This window comes from Pempheris klunzingeri, chromosome 15 (genome assembly GCF_042242105.1).
Source record: "Pempheris klunzingeri isolate RE-2024b chromosome 15, fPemKlu1.hap1, whole genome shotgun sequence".
NCBI lineage: Eukaryota > Metazoa > Chordata > Actinopteri > Acropomatiformes > Pempheridae > Pempheris > Pempheris klunzingeri.
Window position 1 is genome coordinate 112,514 of NC_092026.1, and position 17,487 is coordinate 130,000.

Genomic DNA, 17,487 nt, shown 5'->3' on the forward strand with positions numbered 1-17,487 from the left:
ATCTATCTAATGTTTAAATCGTTAAATACCAAATCGTCAAATGTTAAAAATGAAAAAGTATTTGCGACTTCTGATGATGTCTGCCTCTGTGCCTTTAGTTTGAAAAGCTTGGAGCGGAAGTGGTGTGTCATGATAAATGATGCCTCCAGGCTGCAGCCCGGTAGCCCGATAGTCCGTTAGTCGGTGGATGAGGTGAATTCGGGAGGAGATGCCGCCGGTCGGCGCTGAGGCGGAGCTGCGGACTCTGGCGGAAGTATGGACACAACTTTAAAGTCACTCTAAACTTTGGGAGCTAAAAAACAAGCTAGCGTTTGTTCTGCTGCTCCGTTCACACCCATTCAGAGGTGTTAGCTTAGTTAGCTAAATGCTAAAAACAACATGAACCAACTTCATTAATGTGCCCCCCCCCTAGTGTGAGTACAGGTATCCCTCTCAGACGGCCTCAGACCTCCGGAGGCTTCGCTCTGTGTTTCCTGACCTTCGTCTCTATGTCGATTTTTACTGTGAGTACAAACTGCACACACACCTGTGTGTGACGTCACTCTGGAGGATTCAGCACGGGCTGACTGACATGATGATGGCTGATGAAGATGAAGATGAAGGTGTGTGTTGTCTCTCCGACAGGTTTCCCAAACAAAGAGAAGAGGAGGCTGCTCTACTTGGCCGGGACCGTCCCTGTTCACTTCGAAGGTGAGGCTCTCAGGTGTGTTTAGTCATGTGATCCTGATCCTGATCCAGGCCAGAGGCTGTCAGGGCTTCAAGGACTGACCTTTCCCTCCTTAAAACCTGAGCCAATCAGAGCAAGCGCCGTTGGCGTCCTCCAGTCGTCCTGACGGAGACTCTGAACCATGTGACCGCTGGAGGTGAACCAGGTGAGAGAGGAGCTGCTCCATCAGCCTGTCTGTCTGTCAGTCCTCCTGCTGCTCTCTGACGTGGCGGCGCCTCATTCTGAGCTCTGATTGGCTGCAGCAGATTTAAACAGCCTGCGGGCCATTCAGGTGTGACTCCGCCCCCCAGTGAAGGACACTTTACAACTCAAGACGTGAATTCATTTTAAAAATTCAACTGTGAAAATAGAAAGAATATTAATATAAACATCCAACATAATCCAGTCTGGATCAGTCTGGTCTGGACCGGTCCAATTTATTACTTAGATTCACTGACTCGAGTGAAGTCAGTGAACCGAATCACCTGAGTCCGTGGCGTTTCCGGTGAGTCTGCTAACTCGCCTTGTGTACTTAGCAGCAGCCAGCCAGAGGACTCACAGGATCCGGGTTAATGGAGACCTTGGACTCGTGATTCCTGATTCAGTACGAAGATTCGAATCATTAACTTTGTCATTCAGGAACCAACCAGCTCTAGTCTGGATCTGTCCGGTCTGGATCTCTCCGGTCTGGATCTGTCCGGTCTGGATCTGTCCGGTCTGGATCTGTCCAGTCTGGATCTGTCCGGTCTGGATCTGTCCAGTCTGGATCTGTCCGGTCTGGATCTGTCCGGTCTGGATCTGTCCGGTCTGGATCTGTCCAGTCTGGATCTGTCCGGTCTGGATCTGTCCGGTCTGGATCGGTCTGTTTTTTTTTGCACTGTGATGTCATGTGTCTTTCCAGGAAGTGAGTATAATATCCCAGTGTGCATCTGGCTCCATGAGACTCACCCAGTGTCCCGCCCCCGCTGTTACGTCTGTCCATCCGTCTCCATGGTAATCAACCCATCCTGTCCCTGTGTGGATGCCGCCGGCAACATCAGCCTGGAGGGACTCAGGAACTGGACCCCTGTGAGTTCACCTGGAGAGTTAGCTTGTCAGGTAGCTGGTTAGTTAGATAGTCCCAGTCAGATCTTTAGACCCTCAGTCCGCCACCTCCCTCAGACCACGACACAGGCCACAGGCAGGTGTTGGAGAGGTAGTTAACCAGGTTACCATGGAGACTAGGTAAGTTAGTAACTTAGACTTAGACTTAGACTTCTTTATTTGATCCCCCATAGGGGGAAATTTTCTTGTTACAGCAGCAACAATATAAACAGGGAGAGTGAAAGAAACAAAGCAATAGAAAAGACAAAAAATAGCAAATATAAATATAAATATAAATATATGGATTGTGATGAAATGAAATAAATATTTGCACCATAGGATATTTACACTGTAGACAGGAATGGAATGGCATGGATGGTAGGCAGTGTGTTAACATCAGCCAGTGATGCTGCTGTTATAGAGTCTGATGGCTGATGGGAGAAATGACCTGCGGTAGCGTTCCTTCTTGCAGGGTGGGGGCCTCAGCCTGCTGCTGAAGGAGCTGCTCAGGGCCCCCACAGTCTCATGCAGGGGGTGAGAGGGGTTGTCCATGATGGACTTGAGTTTCATTAGTGTCCTCCTCTCACACACCTCCTCTATGGAGTCCAGGGAGCAGTCCAGGACAGAAGCGGCCCTCCTGACCAGCCTGTTCAGTCTCTTTCTGTCCCTCTCCGTGCTCCCTCCTCCCCAGCAGACCACTGCATAGAGGACTGCAGACGCCACCACAGAGTCATAAAAAGTCCTGAGCAGAGTCCTGCACACTCCAAAGGACCTCAGTCTGCTCAGCAGGTGGAGACGACTTTGGCCCTTCTTGTACAGGACGTCTGTGTTGTGAGACCAGTCCAGTTTGTTGTTGAGGTGAACACCCAGGTATTTGAGGGTCTCCACCCTCTCAGTGTCCAGTCCCTGGATGTTCACCGGTGCAGTCTGGGATGTCTTCCTGCAGAAGTCAATCACCATCTCCTTTGTCTTGCTGGTGTTGAGCTGAAGATGGTTTAGCTCACACCAGTCAACGAAGTTGGTGACGACCTCCCGGTACTCCTGTTCGTCCCCCTCTGACACACACCCTACGATGGCTGTGTCATCGGAGAACTTCTGGAGGTGACGGCTCCCAGAGTTGTAACTGAAGTCCGAGGTGTACAGGGTGAAGAGGAAGGGGGAGAGTACGGTCCCCTGTGGGGTCCCTGTGCTGCAGACCACCATGTCAGACACACAGTCCTGGAGCCTCACGTACTGCGGTCTGTTGGTGAGGTAGTCTGTTGTCCATGCAGCCAGGTGACAGTCCACTCCTGCTCTTTCCAGCTTCACCCTGAGCAGTGACGGCTGGATGGTGTTGAATGCACTGGAGAAGTCAAAGAACATGACCCTCACAGTGCTGCCGGTGTTCTCCAGGTGAGTCAGGGATCTGTGAAGCAGGTAGATGACTGCATCATCCACTCCAGTGCTCGGTTGGTAGGCAAACTGCAGTGGATCCAGATGTGGGCTCACCAGGGGGCGGAGGTTTTTGAGGATGATCCTCTCCATGGTCTTCATCAGGTGAGAGGTGAGGGCCACAGGTCTGAAGTGGTGGGGCTCCCTGGGGTGCGTTGTCTTTGGAACTGGAACCACGCAGGAAGTCTTCCACAGAGCTGGTACCCTCTCCAGACTCAGGCTCAGGTTGAAGATGTGCAGGAGCACCTGACAGAGCTGGTCTGCACAGTCCTTCAACAGTCAGGACCTGCGGCCTTCCTCGCCTTGGTCTTCCTCAGCTCACTTCTCACCTGGTCAGCTGTTATGGAGAGGCATGGGGTGGAGGTGGGGGTGTAGGGGGAGGGGGGTGTCAGAGTGCTGGGATGGTCCGTGCTTTGATGAGTGGGGGGAGGGCGGGGGCAGAGTCAAATCTGTTGAAAAACAGATTCAGTTCGTTTGCCCTCTCCTGGTCTCCTTCCAGCCCCCTCTCATGGCCTCTGCTGTGACCAGAGATGGTCTTTAGTCCTCTCCAGACTGCCCTTACATTGTTAGTCTGCAAGTGGCTCTCCATCTTGGTCCTGTAGCTGGCCTTGCACTCCCAGATCTTCTTCTTCAGCTCCTTCTGCACCCTCCTCAGCTCCTCCTTGTCCCCAGATCTGAAGACCCTCTTCTTCTCCTTCAGCAGGGCCTTCAGTTCTGAGGTCACCCAGGGTTTGTTATTGGAGAAGCACCGTACTCTCCTGGTGGGTACGGTGTTCTCCACACAGAAATTGATATAGTCTGTGATGCAGTGGGTCATAGTGTCGATGTCCTCTCCGTGGGGGCTGCACAGCACATCCCAGTCCGTGGTGTGAAAACAGTCCTGCAGCGCCTCAGTGGCCTCCTTCGACCACTTCTTCACATACCTTTTGGTGGGGGGTTGTTTCTTCACCAAAGGTATGTAAATGGACTGCAGTCTCACCCGGTTGTGATCTGAGCGGCCCAGCGGGGGGAGGGGTGATGAACTGTATGCATCCTTGGTGTTTGCATACAGTAAGTCCAGGGTTTTATTGTCTCTTGTGAAGCAGTCCACATACTGGCGGAATTTGGGGAGAGTGGTAGACAGCGATGCATGATTAAAGTCTCCTGATATGAGGATGAGGGACTGGGGGTGGGATGTCTGCAGCTGGGACACAACACTGTGGATGATCTCGCAGGCGGCAGCCGCGTCGGCCGAGGGGGGGATGTACACAGTCAACGCAATGACATGTGAAAACTCCCTCGGCAGGTAGTATGGCCGCAGGCCGACTGCCAGCAGTTCAACATCCCCAGTAACTGTCTGATTAATGTCACTGAAGTGCAGAGGATGATGAAGGATGAAGGTAACCGTGTCAATGTCACTTCCTGTCAGGGCGTGTCCAACCTTCCTCTGCTGGTGGCAGAGATGAGGCGGGCCTTCCAGAAGGACACGCCCCTTTATGCCAGGTGTCCTGTAATGGCTCCGCCCCCTGCATGTGTACAGGTGTTGCAGTCAGCTGGAAGGTTTGTTGGGATCATTAGTTATTGATATTGATTATTGAAAACGCTCAATAACTGAGCTGCTGCTCTTAGTCTCACACACAAACAGTTATTATGCTTTTGTTTTCTCATCCTGCAGCATCCAGCATCCCTCCTCCCCCTCCTCCTCCTCCTCCTCCCCCCCTCCACACAGCCGTCATGTCTCCCTCACCTCTTCCCACCTGCCTGGACAGAAAGGTAAAATTCCTGTGGGTCTGTGACTGGTCTACATCAAGCCTACATTTTACCTCACTAGCGTGCTAACTGGACAGGTGTTAACGTGCTAACTGTTTAGCATGCTAACTGGACAGGTGTTAACGTGCTAACTGTTTAGCTTGCTAACTGGACAGGTGTTAACGTGCTAACTGTTTAGCATGCTAATTGGACAGGTGTTAACGTGCTAACTGTTTAGCTTGCTAATTGGACAGGTGTTAACGTGCTAACTGTTTAGCATGCTAACTGGACAGGTGTTAACGTGCTAACTGTTTAGCATGCTAACTGGACAGGTGTTAACCATTTAGCATTTTAGCTGTAGCATGCTAACTGTAGCATGCTTGTGTGTTTGTCTTTGAAGTGGCCTGATGAAGCCCCTCCCCCTCTGTTGCAGCCAGCCAATGGGAGCTGAGTAGGACGGTGAGGTCGTACACTGAGGAGCTGCAGGGGATTGATTTCAGTGCTCCTCCTCAGTCATCTTCCTCCTCCAACAACCCTTTCCTGAGCATCTCCTCCCCTTCAGGTGAAACAGCACCTGTCACCTGAGGTACCACTCCAGTACTACAGCACTACAGTCCAGTAACACCTGGTCCTTGTTTCTGCAGGTGTCCCCCCAGTGCTCCCTCTCAGCAGGATGATGGGAGACCTTCAGCTGGATGAGACCAACAGAGACCAGCAGGCTGCGTCACCTGTGAGGATCAACCAATTAGAAGCTAGAGTGAGACACACGGCAGGTTCTGTGGTCCTGGTTCCTGGTTCTGAGCCAGCAGCTGGAGCAGATCACATCAAGGTGAGCAGGACTGCTGGGTCTCAGTAGGTCTCTGGTTGTCTCAGCAGGTCTCTTGTGATCTCAGTAGGTCACAAGACATCTCAGTTGGTCTCAGGAGGTCTCAGGTGATTTTAGCAGGTCTCTGGCGGTCTCAGTAGGTCTCGGTAGGTCTCAGACGCTCTAAGCAGGTGAGTCAGACTGCAGGAGAACAGATTCCACCTGGAGGCAGAAACACACCTCACCTGTCGGACTGGTCTCAGGTGAGCTGCCACTGGCCGGTTCTAACCAGGTAGGAGGGACCCTGGAGTACTGAGAGACAAGAGATAGTCCACGTCATCACACACCTGAGCCCTCACAGCAGCACACTCAGGTGGTCTTACCTGTAGCAGCAGGTGGAGGCGGGACACGCTCCAGTCCCTTAAGTGGTACAGGCAGTCTCGGGGGTGGTGGGCATGGAGACCTTTGGCACTGCAGTCGGCAGAGAAGCCGCAGGCCTGAGGACAGGAAGTCATGAAACCTGGATTTAAGTCTTCAGTCTGAGACATCTGGACAAAAATAAAACAAGGAACTCTGGACGCAGAACCAGGCGGTCTCAGGTCTCTGGTGGTCTCAGGAGGTCTCTGGTGGTCTCAGTAGATCTCTGGTGGTCTCAGTAGGTCTCTGGCAGTCTCAGGAGGTCTCAGCTTCTCTTCCTCTTCCTCGTCTTCCAGATGGCGGCCGGCCTTCCTCCGGACCAGGCTGCCATCTTCCTGTCTCTGATGAGCTTGGAGGGGCGGAGCTTCAGCCCTGATGACGTCATGGAGGCGGTCCAACTGAGCAGAGATTTCCCTTCAGCCCTCAGGTTCCTGACTCATAGCTGCCCCATCTGCCAGGAGCAGGTGTCCTTCAGCAAGGTTAGCCACTCATCACCTGCCAGCCAATCAGAGGCCAGGATTCTGCCTGCATCATGTTCCTATAACGACCTCCAGATAAAACCTGAAACACACACACACACACACACACTTTGCAGGTTAATCCGACAGAGACGAATGTCTAAACGCTGTGACTGCTCTCACGCCGTCTTCTTGTGCACCTGTTTGCCTGAGGACCAGCAGGGTCACCTGAGGATGAGGATGGATACTCATTGGTCGTTTGTTCATCTTCTTCCTCGTCTCTTCCTCTTTTCTCCGTTTTAGGCGTGAAATTGCTAACCCTCTGCTAAGCTAGTTAGCTCATGTGTCAGCAGTTCTTTTATTTCCTGTTTGAAGGCAGCGTCACGTTTCCAAACTACAGCACCAACCTCGTCTTCTCTGTCTGTATTTCCTGTAGATGGTCACCATGACTCACTGCTCGTGCTTCCTGTGTCAGGCGTGTTTTACGGCGTTCTTCTCGGTGGCCATTAAAGAGAAGAGCGTAGAGCAGCTGGTGTGTCCTCAGTGTGGTAGACCAGAGGTCAAAGGTCATGGCGGCATGGAGGAGGCCATGGACTATTTCAACCTGCTGGACACCCAGGTAGGGGGGGGGTGTCACATTGTGGATTGATCAACTCACCAGGAGAACGCATCCTCCTCACGTGTGTGTGTGTGTGTGTGTGTAGATCCGTCACTTCCTGTCTCCTGAGCTTCATGAACTCTTCCAGAGGAAACTCCGTGATCGAGCTCTGCAGGAGATGCCGAACTTCTATTGGTGTGCTCACGTAAGACAAAACCTGGACTGGACCGGACCAGACTAGACCAGGACCAGACTAAAATCAGACCAGAACCATCCTTCCTCCTGTGTGTGTGTGTGTGTATGTTCCAGTGTTCCTTTGGGATGCTCCATGAAGCTGATCGGTTGAGGATGGACTGTCCAAGCTGTAAGAAGAGCACCTGCTGTCAGTGTAGATCACCTGTAAGACACTCACACACACACTACTGTACTCTGTCAGCTGGCCTCAGATCAGGACCAGGCTCTGTAGGACCAGGCTCTGTAGGACCAGGCTCTGTAGGACCCCAGTTTGTAAGGTGGACCTGTGTGTGTCTCTGCAGTGGTCCCCTCAGCATCAGGGTCTGACCTGTGAGCAGTTCAGAGTCTGGCAGCAGCAGAATCAGCCGGACCAGAACCCCACAGCCATGCTCAGCTCCAGCAGCATTGGTACGCACACCACCACCAGGGTCCAGGTCCTGCAGTGGACGCTGGTCTCTGCTGTCCTTAGTGCTGATCCAGGTCTCATTTCTTCTGTCCTCAGAGTGTCCAAACTGTCAGTGTGTCTTCAGCCTGTCCAGAGGAGGATGTCTCCACTTCACCTGCTCACAGTGTCAACACCAGTTCTGTGGAGGCTGCAGCCAGACCTTCTCCTCGGGACCAGTGAGTCCTCTACTGTCTTCTACTGTCTTCTACTGTCCTCTGCTGTCCTCTGCTGTCCTCTGATGTCCTCTACTGTCTTCTACTGTCCTCTGATGTCCTCTGCTGTCCTCTGATGTCCTCTGCTGTCCTCTGCTGTCCTCTGCTGTCTTCTACTGTCCTCTGATGTCCTCTGCTGTCCTCTGCTGTCCTCTGCTGTCCTCTGATGTCCTCTGCTGTCCTCTACTGTCCTCTAGTGTCCTCTGATGTCCTCTACTGTGCTCTACTGTCCTCTGATGTCCTCTACTGTCCTCTGATGTCCTCTGATGTCCTCTACTGTCCTCTGCTGTCCTCTACTGTCCTCTGATGTCCTCTGATGTCCTCTGCTGTCCTCTACTGTCCTCTGATGTCCTCTGCTGTCCTCTGCTGTCCTCTGCTGTCCTCTGATGTCCTCTAATGTCTTCTACTGTCCTCTGATGTCTTCTACTGTCCTCTGATGTCCTCTGCTGTCCTCTACTGTCCTCTGATGTCCTCTGATGTCCTCTACTGTCCTCTGATGTCCTCTGATGTCCTCTGCTGTCCTCTACTGTCCTCTGATGTCCTCTGATGTCCTCTACTGTCCTCTGATGTCCTCTGATGTCCTCTAATGTCTTCTACTGTCCTCTGATGTCCTCTACTGTCCTCTGCTGTCTTCTGCTGTCCTCTGATGTCTTCTACTGTCCTCTGCTGTCCTCTACTGTCTTCTACTGTCCTCTGATGTCTTCTACTGTCCTCTGCTGTCCTCTACTGTCTTCTACTGTCCTCTGATGTCCTCTACTGTCCTCTACTATCTTCTACTGTCCTCTACTATCTTCTACTGTCCTCTGATGTCCTCTACTGTCCTCTGATGTCCTCTACTGTCCTCTGATGTCCTCTACTGTCCTCTGATGTCCTCTACTGTCTTCTACTGTCCTCTAGTGTCCTCTACTGTGCTCTACTGTCCTCTGATGTCCTCTACTGTCCTCTACTATCTTCTACTGTCCTCTACTATCTTCTACTGTCCTCTGATGTCCTCTGCTGTCTTCAACTGTCCTCTGATGTCCTCTACTGTCCTCTGATGTCCTCTACTGTCCTCTGATGTCCTCTACTGTCCTCTGATGTCCTCTACTGTCTTCTACTGTCCTCTGCTGTCCTCTACTGTCCTCTGATGTCCTCTACTGCCTTCCACTGTCCTCTACTGTCCTCTGATGTCCTCTACTGTCCTCTGATGTCCTCTACTGTCCTCTGCTGTCCTCTGTCTTCTACTGTCGTCTGATGTCCTCTACTGTCCTCTGATGTCCTCTGCTGTCTTCTACTGTCCTCTGATGTCCTCTGCTGTCTTCTACTGTCCTCTGCTGTCTTCTACTGTCCTCTGATGTCTTCTACTGTCCTCTACTGTCCTCTGTCCTCTGATGTCCTCTGGTTCAGGTTTTTATTGAGTACATCTAGATCTGTTCAGACCCTACTTTCACACCTGAGGATCCACCAGAGACTTGGACCCTGTGACACCCCCCCTGGGGGCGGCGTCCAGAGTTCCTTGTTTTATTTTTGTCCAGATGTCTCAGACTGAAGACTTAAATCCAGGTTTCATGACTTCCTGTCCTCAGGCCTGCGGCTTCTCTGCCGACTGCAGTGCCAAAGGTCTCCACGCCCACCACCCCCGAGACTGCCTGTACCACTTAAGGGACTGGAGCGTGTCCCGCCTCCACCTGCTGCTACAGGTAAGACCACCTGAGTGTGCTGCTGTGAGGGCTCAGGTGTGTGATGACGTGGACTGTCTCTTGTCTCTCAGTACTCCAGGGTCCCTCCTACCTGGTTAGAACCGGCCAGTGGCAGCTCATCTGAGACCAGTCCGACAGGTGAGGTGTGTTTCTGCCTCCAGGTGGCATCTGTTCTCCTGCAGTCTGACTCACCTGTTTGTTCACCTTCAGGTGTTTGTTTGGTTTTGGAGCTGAGAGACGACGGCAGCAGACGGGAGGAGCCCTGTGGACGGCCCGCTGAACACCGAGGATACTGCCAGTAAGACCAGTCTGGTCCCAGTCTCATCCTGTCCAGGTGCGTCTGTCCCGTGTTCAGGTGTTCAGTCTCCGCCCATCTGTTCCGTCAGGGTGCACTATAAGGAGCGTTTGGTGGAGGTGATCAACTGTTGCCGTGCCGACCCTGCAGACCTGTTCAGCCTGGCTGAGATGGTCGCTGAGCTGCAGCGCTGGAATGTTGCCGTGCCGACCAGGAGACCTGACGAGCCCGAGCCGCTGTACGCACACCGCCTCCGCCTGGTCAGTGACATCATCACTGTCACAAAAGGGAACATTCAGGGAAACATGGGGGGGGGGCGCACTGCAGTCAGGTCAGACAGTTACAGGAAGTTAGATTCATCACAACAATAAATGTAGTTTTCACAGCGGCCGAGGCTTCAGTTGTACTTTTCATTTGTTTAACGATGCCGCTGTTAAAACTGAGGAGAGAATCAGAGGAAGGTTTGAACTCTTGGAGGTCATTTTATTAAGTTCAGATGCAAAAGCACCATCATTTATAAATGATACGATCCATAAATTCAAGAAATTGAATTACTGAGCTCAAAAATTCTCACAGCTCCGTACAGAAGGACTTAGGTTAGAGCGTTTTTATGTTCTATAGATAATCAATAATAAGGGAAACATTGAGTGTAGCAATTGCTAGTTGACATTTAGATGCTGCGAGTTAGATGTTTAATTCCTCGTCGTTTTAATTAGTGGATCATAAATATTGGTCGTGTTTCTTGTCTGAACTGTCCTCCTGCCTCCGTGTTACATGTTTACGCACATGGAGGCTCCACATGGTGAGTTTAGTGTGATCAGAGGTTTCAGACCGCTCTGAGCCTCAGCAACACACACAGATCCTGTTGCCGTGGTGACACCAGATCGAGCCACAGAGGATCTTGGATGGAAACAGGTGGAGTCGGCGGTCGGCAGGTCAGAGCTGCCGTCGGAGCGTCGCTGTGGGTGTCGTTCCTCCAGAGGGGGTGCTGCTGAGCGCTTCGGCTCATTGTTCTACTGTTTTTAATATCTATGAACATCTGGACGTTAATGTGTTCATGTCGTACTGTTACATCCCTCTAATCAATCACCAACGATAAAACCAGAGATTTTTACACTAAATTCTGGGACAGATTCAGGCGTTCATTACGGACGAGTCAGTTAGTCACAGTTTATTAATTAATGCTGATTTAAAGGCTCAGTAACATTTAAACTTTCAAAGTCAAGTTTTTAACTTAAACATGAAAAACCACACCTTCAGTCACCTGTTCATTAATATCCAATCAAACCTGCCGGTTCTTCATGTGGTCTCCCCTCAGCCAATCACAGCGCAGCCTCCTGTCTGTCTCCTCAGACTCTGACCAATAGCATTCCCCTCAGGAAGCAGCAGCGCCCACTCAAACTCACCGATGACCTCTGCACTTGGACACCTGCCGTGGCTCCTGGAGCTCCGCCCCCTCACATGCTGCTGAGGGACTGAGGGACTGCCCACTTCTAACTCACCAACCAATGGGGAGGCAGCGTCCTGTGTCACCACAGTAACCCTGAAAATCTGTGACATCAGTGTGCTGTTCAAACTGCAGTCTGATTGGCAGATTAGTTGCCATGGAAACAGCCAATGAAACGGGACATAAGGGCAGCCAATCAGACTTCAGACCTGAAGTTCACCTTAACGAGCTAACGGTGCTAACAAGTCTCTCCTCAGCATGTCACTGTCCACACACCATTTAGCATGTGTTAGCTCTGTTAGCATGTGTTAGCTCTGTTAGCATGTGTTAGCTGTGTGCACTTTAACTGTTGAATAAATGAATAAATCTGAACTCACTAAAGCTTCCTGTTACCATCATGGCTGCTGTTAGCTCCATCGTGACCAATCAAGCTGCTCCTTCAGTATAAAGCTCAGTTTATACTGCGCCATCAAATATTAGCTTTTCATTGTGTTCTGTTCTGGTGAGCGACTGCTAAAATGTCTCTTACTCAAAAAACCCTGAGCCCTAAAAAGAAGAGCCTCAGTAAACACGGGCAGAACTCATTTAGATAGTCGGTGCAAAAACACAGGTTTGCTCCCCCAAGTGTAAAAGTGGGGGTGCAATTGCTCCACCTGCTTCATCTATTGTTACCATGACAACCTGCTGACATCTGCCCTTTCAAAATAAGACAAGTTGGGGCGTTTTTTAGTTTTAGGTTGATTTCACTTTAAATTCTGGATATTCAGTCCGAACATTTGACAACAGAGTGATGAGTGACTCAGTTGTTCATCACCACAGACAGGTTCACTCACTCATCAACATCCAGGGTGGTCATGTGACAAGACTGGACGATAATCCACACCTGAAGAAGGGAACACCCGTCGTCATGACGTAACACCTGTCAGTCAGGGCGACGGGTGTTACCTGACACATAAAAGACGTGCACATGTGATGTCAGACAAATCCATGTGTGTTTTTCTTAATATGACAACTTTATCTCAAACTAAAACAAAACTGGCCCACAATGCACTGCACTTCTTCACTATTTCTGTGGCGGTGGATCGTCGTCTCTAGGCGGGCTGAAGGCGTCGATCTCTTTGACGATCCTCTCAGCGATGGTCCCGTTGTTGGCAGCAACGATCCGTCTGGACATCAGGTCCACGGCGCCCCCTGCACACAGACGGACAGCACAGTGAACCCCGAACCCAGCAGACGGCCAGGCGAGCGTCTCCGTCTGCGAGCATCTTTACCCTCCACGTCCATCAGGACTCCTCCCGCCTCCGAGACGATCAGCGAGCCGGCGGCGACATCCCAGATGTGCATCCCGATCTCATAATATGCCTCGACACAGCCGGACGCCACCAGACACATGTTGATGGCTGCAGTTCCTGCGCCGCGGACCCTGGAAACACGTTATGTCCCAGGATCAGCAGTAGTACTACAGTATCAGCAGTAGTACTACAGTATCAGCAGTAGTACTACAGTATCAGCAGTAGTACTACAGTATCAGCAGTAGTACTACAGTATCAGCAGTAGTACTGCAGTATCAGCAGTAGTAGTACTGCAGTATCAGCAGTAGTACTACAGTATCAGCAGTAGTATTACTACAGTATCAGCAGTAGTATTACTGCAGTATCAGCAGTAGTACTACAGTATCAGCAGTAGTATTACTACAGTATCAGCAGTAGTATTACTACAGTATCAGCAGTAGTACTACAGTATCAGCAGTAGTATTACTGCAGTATCAGCAGTAGTACCCGTGTACAGGGATGCAGAGGATGTTCTTCAGGCTCGTGAAGATCTTGTCTACAGCTTCAGGGTCTCTGCTGGATCCGAACTCGGTGGCGATGACGGACTGTTTGATGTCTGTCAGAAAGAAGGACTCTGATTGGTTCACAGCATCGTGACCTCACGCCTTCGCCCTGAAGGCTTATCGATGAGTATTGGTGTGATTGATCACTGACCTTCCTGCCCAGACACCTGCAGTGGTTTTCCGTTACAGAACGCCCCCCTCCCCCTCCTTGCCGTGAACATCTTATCCTCCAGACAGCTGTAGACCACCCCGAACTCCACCTGAAGGGGGGCAGAGACCAGAGACCTCTGGAGACCAGCAGGGAGGTAACGCTGCAGCACACCACACTACTGTGGCAGTCTGGTAATCTGTGGTGGACTGGTGGTCTGTAGTGGACTGTGGTGGACTAGTGCTCTGTGGTGGACTGTGGTGGACTGTGGTGGTCTGGTGGTCTGTAGTGGACTGTAGTGGACTGTGGTGGACTGGTGGTCTGTAGTTGACTGTGGTGGTCTGGTGGTCTGTAGTGGACTGTGGTGGACTAGTGCTCTGTGGTGGACTGTGGTGGTCTGTAGTGGACTGTGGTGGACTGCAGTGAACTGAACTCACCTGCTTGTTGACGGAGAAAGCGATGGAAACAGCAACAAAGGGAAATCTGTTGGAGACATTAAAGTTATTGCTGGAGGTCCCTGAAGGTCCGTGTGCTGATGAGCTGGTTAACGAAGTCCTCAGGACAGATCCATCTGATTAATTAATAAACTAATTAATTAGAGGGAATGTGTTTATGTGGAGTTTGGCTGAGAAGAACCTTTAAACTGTTCAGGAGCGTCTGCCTCGTGAAGACTGAGTTAACTCAGTTAAACTAGTTGGTTATGTTTAGGAACAGGTGATGTTTGGGTTCAAATAATGAGACAAACATTAAACACACACCTGGACGGAAACACACCTGCCTTCATGTCGAAGTGATGATGTCAGCGTGCTCGTAAGGGGGGTGTTTACCAAGCAGACTCACGTGTGAACAAAGTTGGTCGTCCCGTCGATGGGGTCGATGATCCAGGTGGGATCGTCAGTCAGGACACACACTTCACCTGCAGCCACAGACTCCTCCCCGATGAACCTGACACACAAACACAGTTTTAGCTCGACTAGACTCGGTTTCAGTTGTTTTCCATTACAGTAGCGTACAACCTCAAAGTGGGTCGTCGTAGCAAGGTGGCCCCAAACTCCGGTGGCGTCATTTGTATGCGGCACGAACACAAACACAACTGAGGACGTGGAGGCGATGGTAAACCTGCTGCTCAAACCTGCTTGTCAGACTCGAGGTAAAAGAATCGCTGGACCACATGTTGGTTTGCGTGGAGCCGTTCACCTCATTGTATAATAAAAACGCCCGGTCTGTTTCCAGGGTTCTAAAAACGGAGGGTTTGATTCTTGTGAACGAGTTGCTCTCATGACTCATCCAGTGATGTCACTCCCTGGCCAATCAGTGGCCTGTAGTCTGTTGATGTCACATTTTCAGCTCGACTCAGCTCGCTTGGAACCCTGGCAGAGTAGGTACTAAAAAAGTACCTGGTACCAGGTACTATCACCTGGTGGAGAACCAGAAAGACTGAGTCGAGTCGAACTGAGTAGGTGCTGGTGGAAAAGCGCCATTATTTACATTTATTCTGTCTGCAGGAGGTCTTCTGTATGTAGAGACAGAAACACTCAGACTATTGATCTGTGGACCTGATCACCTATCAATAACACTCCTCACCTATGTGTGGGGAACTTCTCCTTCACTGATTGGATGATGAGCTGCTCCACCTTCTGGTCGGTTTGTGTCACCAAGTCAACCGACGAGCTCTTCGTCATCACCTTCCTGTCATCCTGCAGAGCCTCACACACTACCTGATCAATACACAAGCCAACTGATCAATACACACGCCACCTGATTACACGTTAACAATGAATCCTCTGTCCACACTAAGGTTAGACATGGAGTTCCACAAGGTTCAGTGCTTGGACCGATACTCTTTATCTTATATATGCTTCCTCTGGGTAATATTATCAGGAAGCACTCCATTAATTTCCACTGTTATGCAGATGATACACAATTATATTTATCAATAAAGCCAGATGAACCCAATCAGTTGAGTAAACTTCAAATCTGCCTTAAGGACATAAAGTCCTGAGCAGCAACTTTCAGGCTAAACTGAAGTTATTTTGCCATATTGATCAGTATCAGTCACATTGATCAGTACTGTAGTTACTGTTAGTTCTCTCTCTCTCCAACATAGACCCCGACAGAACCCCCCCCTCTGAGCCTGGTTCTGTTTGAGGTTTCTTCCTGTCAATGGGGAGTTCTTCCCGTTAAAGGGGAGTTCCTCCTCCACTGGGTCCTAATCTAATCTCTGAGCTGCTCTGTGGGGATTCTTGAATCCTTCCTGTTGAATTCCTGAATCTTTGGTCTCTGAATGAAAGAGTTTGTTCTGAGCTGCTCTTTATGGGTTGGATTCCACATCAACACTCTCTCTCACACACACACACACACACACACACACACACACACACACCTGTCCCGCCCTCCTCGCGGCGCTCACAGCGTGCTCCATGGTGTTCTGCCACCTGTCGGCCATGTTGGAGGAGCAACTCCCTAAACAGAGACTGAACATGAGTAGAAGAAGCACCGGACAGGTGTGTCAGCGCTGCAGCTGATTGGACAACAGAGAAACATCAAATCAAGTTTGTTATTCACAGTCAAACTGAACCTCGGAGCTGATCGACTTATTGATCTCCTGTCTGAATCTCCATGTATTTACGCGCAGAACTGCAGACTGTTTTACTGTAAAAATGACATCTGTCAAGAGGTCTACAGCTTTGGGTTTCTTGATTTGTTAATCAATGTGAAGTTTGGACTGTGGGATTATGAATGAGCCGTATTAACCGAATGGACGTGATGACGTGTCAGAGAAGCGCGACCTGTCCGTGCTGTCCCGCTACCTTTCTTTACAAGCAAGGTGGTTTTCAAACAGCAGGTATCTGAACGGAGTCTGGTGGGACGGCCGCAGAGTTAAACTCGGTGATTTAAGGCGGAGGTTTGATGTGAAGGAGGGCTGCTTCCGCCGGAACAAACAGAAGAAGAACAACAAAGTGAACCTGCAGTAAAGTCTCACCTGCGCACTGATGAAGATGACAAACCGCTGCTGCGGACACTCCGCACACTTCCGGGTTTCTTTTCTTCTTCTTCTTCTTCTGGAAGAAGTAAGCTGCTGCCTCCTGCTGGACACCCAGTGAACTGTCCTCCTCCAGAGTGTCCTGACACGATGTTTGTCATGTGAGACAGTGACTGGAGGTCAATCAATCAATCAATCAATCTTTATCTCTACAGCACCAGTTCATAACAGTGTTCTCTCAGACTGTTTCCATAAAGAGCTGCTCAGTGTGAGTGTGAGAGAGTGTGAGTGTGTGTGAGTGTGTGAGAGAGTGTGTGTGAGTGTGTGAGAGAGTGTGAGTGTGTGAGAGAGAGTGTGTGTGTGAGAGTGTGTGAGTGTGTGTGAGAGAGTGTGTGTGTGAGAGTGTGTGAGTGTGTGAGAGAGAGTGTGTGTGTGAGAGTGTGTGTGAGTGTGTGTGAGTGTGTGAGAGAGAGTGTGTGTGTGAGAGTGTGTGTGAGTGTGTGTGAGTGTGTGTGAGTGTGTGAGAGAGAGTGTGTGTGTGAGAGTGTGTGTGAGTGTGTGTGAGTGTGTGAGAGAGTGTGTGTGAGTGTGTGAGAGAGTGTGTGAGTGTGTGAGAGAGTGTGAGTGTGTGAGAGAGTGTGTGAGAGTGTGTGTGAGTATGTGTGAGTGTGTGTGTGAGTGTGTGTGAGTGTGTGAGAGAGTGTGTGAGAGTGTGTGTGAGTGTGTGAGAGAGTGTGTGTGAGTGTGTGAGAGAGTGTGTGAGAGAGTGTGAGTGTGTGAGAGAGTGTGTGAGAGTGTGTGTGAGTATGTGTGAGTGTGTGTGTGAGTGTGTGAGTGTGTGTGAGTGTGTGAGAGAGTGCATGAGTGTGTGAGAGAGTGTGAGTGAGTGTGAGTGTGTGAGAGAGTGTGTGAGTGTGTGTGAGTGTGTGAGAGAGTGTGTGAGTGTGTGTGAGTGTGTGAGAGAGTGTGTGTGAGTGTGTGTGA

General features: G+C 50.5%; 2 protein-coding genes across 5 annotated transcripts; one reads left to right on the top strand and one right to left on the bottom strand.

The window, feature by feature from the left end:
- Positions 1-166: 166 nt before the first annotated feature.
- On the top strand, positions 167-11,910 carry LOC139213896 (E3 ubiquitin-protein ligase RNF31). Of its 2 annotated transcripts, none has more exons than XM_070844591.1 (19): positions 167-253; positions 413-503; positions 625-690; positions 1,608-1,774; positions 4,629-4,759; positions 4,875-4,972; positions 5,382-5,510; positions 5,593-5,777; positions 6,467-6,649; positions 7,065-7,247; positions 7,333-7,431; positions 7,536-7,625; positions 7,763-7,868; positions 7,963-8,081; positions 9,683-9,796; positions 9,868-9,934; positions 10,007-10,094; positions 10,183-10,351; positions 11,445-11,910. In XM_070844591.1, the coding sequence occupies exons 1-19, from the start codon at positions 209-211 to the stop codon at positions 11,568-11,570; spliced, it is 2,256 nt and encodes a 751-aa protein (XP_070700692.1). In that variant the 5' UTR covers positions 167-208; the 3' UTR covers positions 11,571-11,910. The 2 variants fall into 2 exon arrangements, with proteins under 2 accessions (XP_070700692.1, XP_070700693.1); XM_070844592.1 differs by having other exon boundaries at positions 11,471-11,910.
- Positions 11,248-16,537, bottom strand: LOC139213897 (inositol monophosphatase 1-like). 3 transcript variants are annotated; one of them, XM_070844594.1, is made up of 9 exons: positions 16,504-16,537; positions 15,904-15,983; positions 15,105-15,238; positions 14,361-14,465; positions 13,958-14,003; positions 13,524-13,659; positions 13,317-13,425; positions 12,810-12,961; positions 11,248-12,729 (listed from the first exon to the last, which is right to left on the bottom strand). In XM_070844594.1, exons 2-9 carry the CDS (start codon positions 15,964-15,966, stop codon positions 12,602-12,604), a joined length of 873 nt encoding a protein of 290 aa, XP_070700695.1. In that variant the 5' UTR covers positions 15,967-15,983; positions 16,504-16,537; the 3' UTR covers positions 11,248-12,601. The 3 variants fall into 3 exon arrangements, with proteins under 3 accessions (XP_070700695.1, XP_070700696.1, XP_070700694.1); XM_070844595.1 differs by having other exon boundaries at positions 13,524-13,632; positions 15,904-15,994; XM_070844593.1 differs by having other exon boundaries at positions 15,904-15,994.
- Between the last annotated feature and the right edge of the window lie 950 nt (positions 16,538-17,487).

What these genes read in the sequence shown, in the direction of transcription:
- LOC139213897 (XM_070844594.1), bottom strand. Translation starts at nt 15,966, where the DNA reads ATGGCCGACAGGTGGCAGAACACCATGGAGCACGCTGTGAGCGCCGCG. An exon ending in GAGAAGTTCCCCACACATAG is followed by an intron (nt 14,466 to 15,104) that starts GTGAGGAGTGTT and finishes TTTGTGTGTCAG; the next exon opens with GTTCATCGGGGAGGAGTCTG. An exon ending in AGTCCTGATGGACGTGGAGG is followed by an intron (nt 12,730 to 12,809) that starts GTAAAGATGCTC and finishes GTCTGTGTGCAG; the next exon opens with GGGGCGCCGTGGACCTGATG.
- LOC139213896 (XM_070844591.1), top strand. Translation starts at nt 209, where the DNA reads ATGCCGCCGGTCGGCGCTGAGGCGGAGCTGCGGACTCTGGCGGAA. An exon ending in ACTTCTATTGGTGTGCTCAC is followed by an intron (nt 7,432 to 7,535) that starts GTAAGACAAAAC and finishes TGTATGTTCCAG; the next exon opens with TGTTCCTTTGGGATGCTCCA. An exon ending in AGACCTTCTCCTCGGGACCA is followed by an intron (nt 8,082 to 9,682) that starts GTGAGTCCTCTA and finishes TCCTGTCCTCAG; the next exon opens with GCCTGCGGCTTCTCTGCCGA.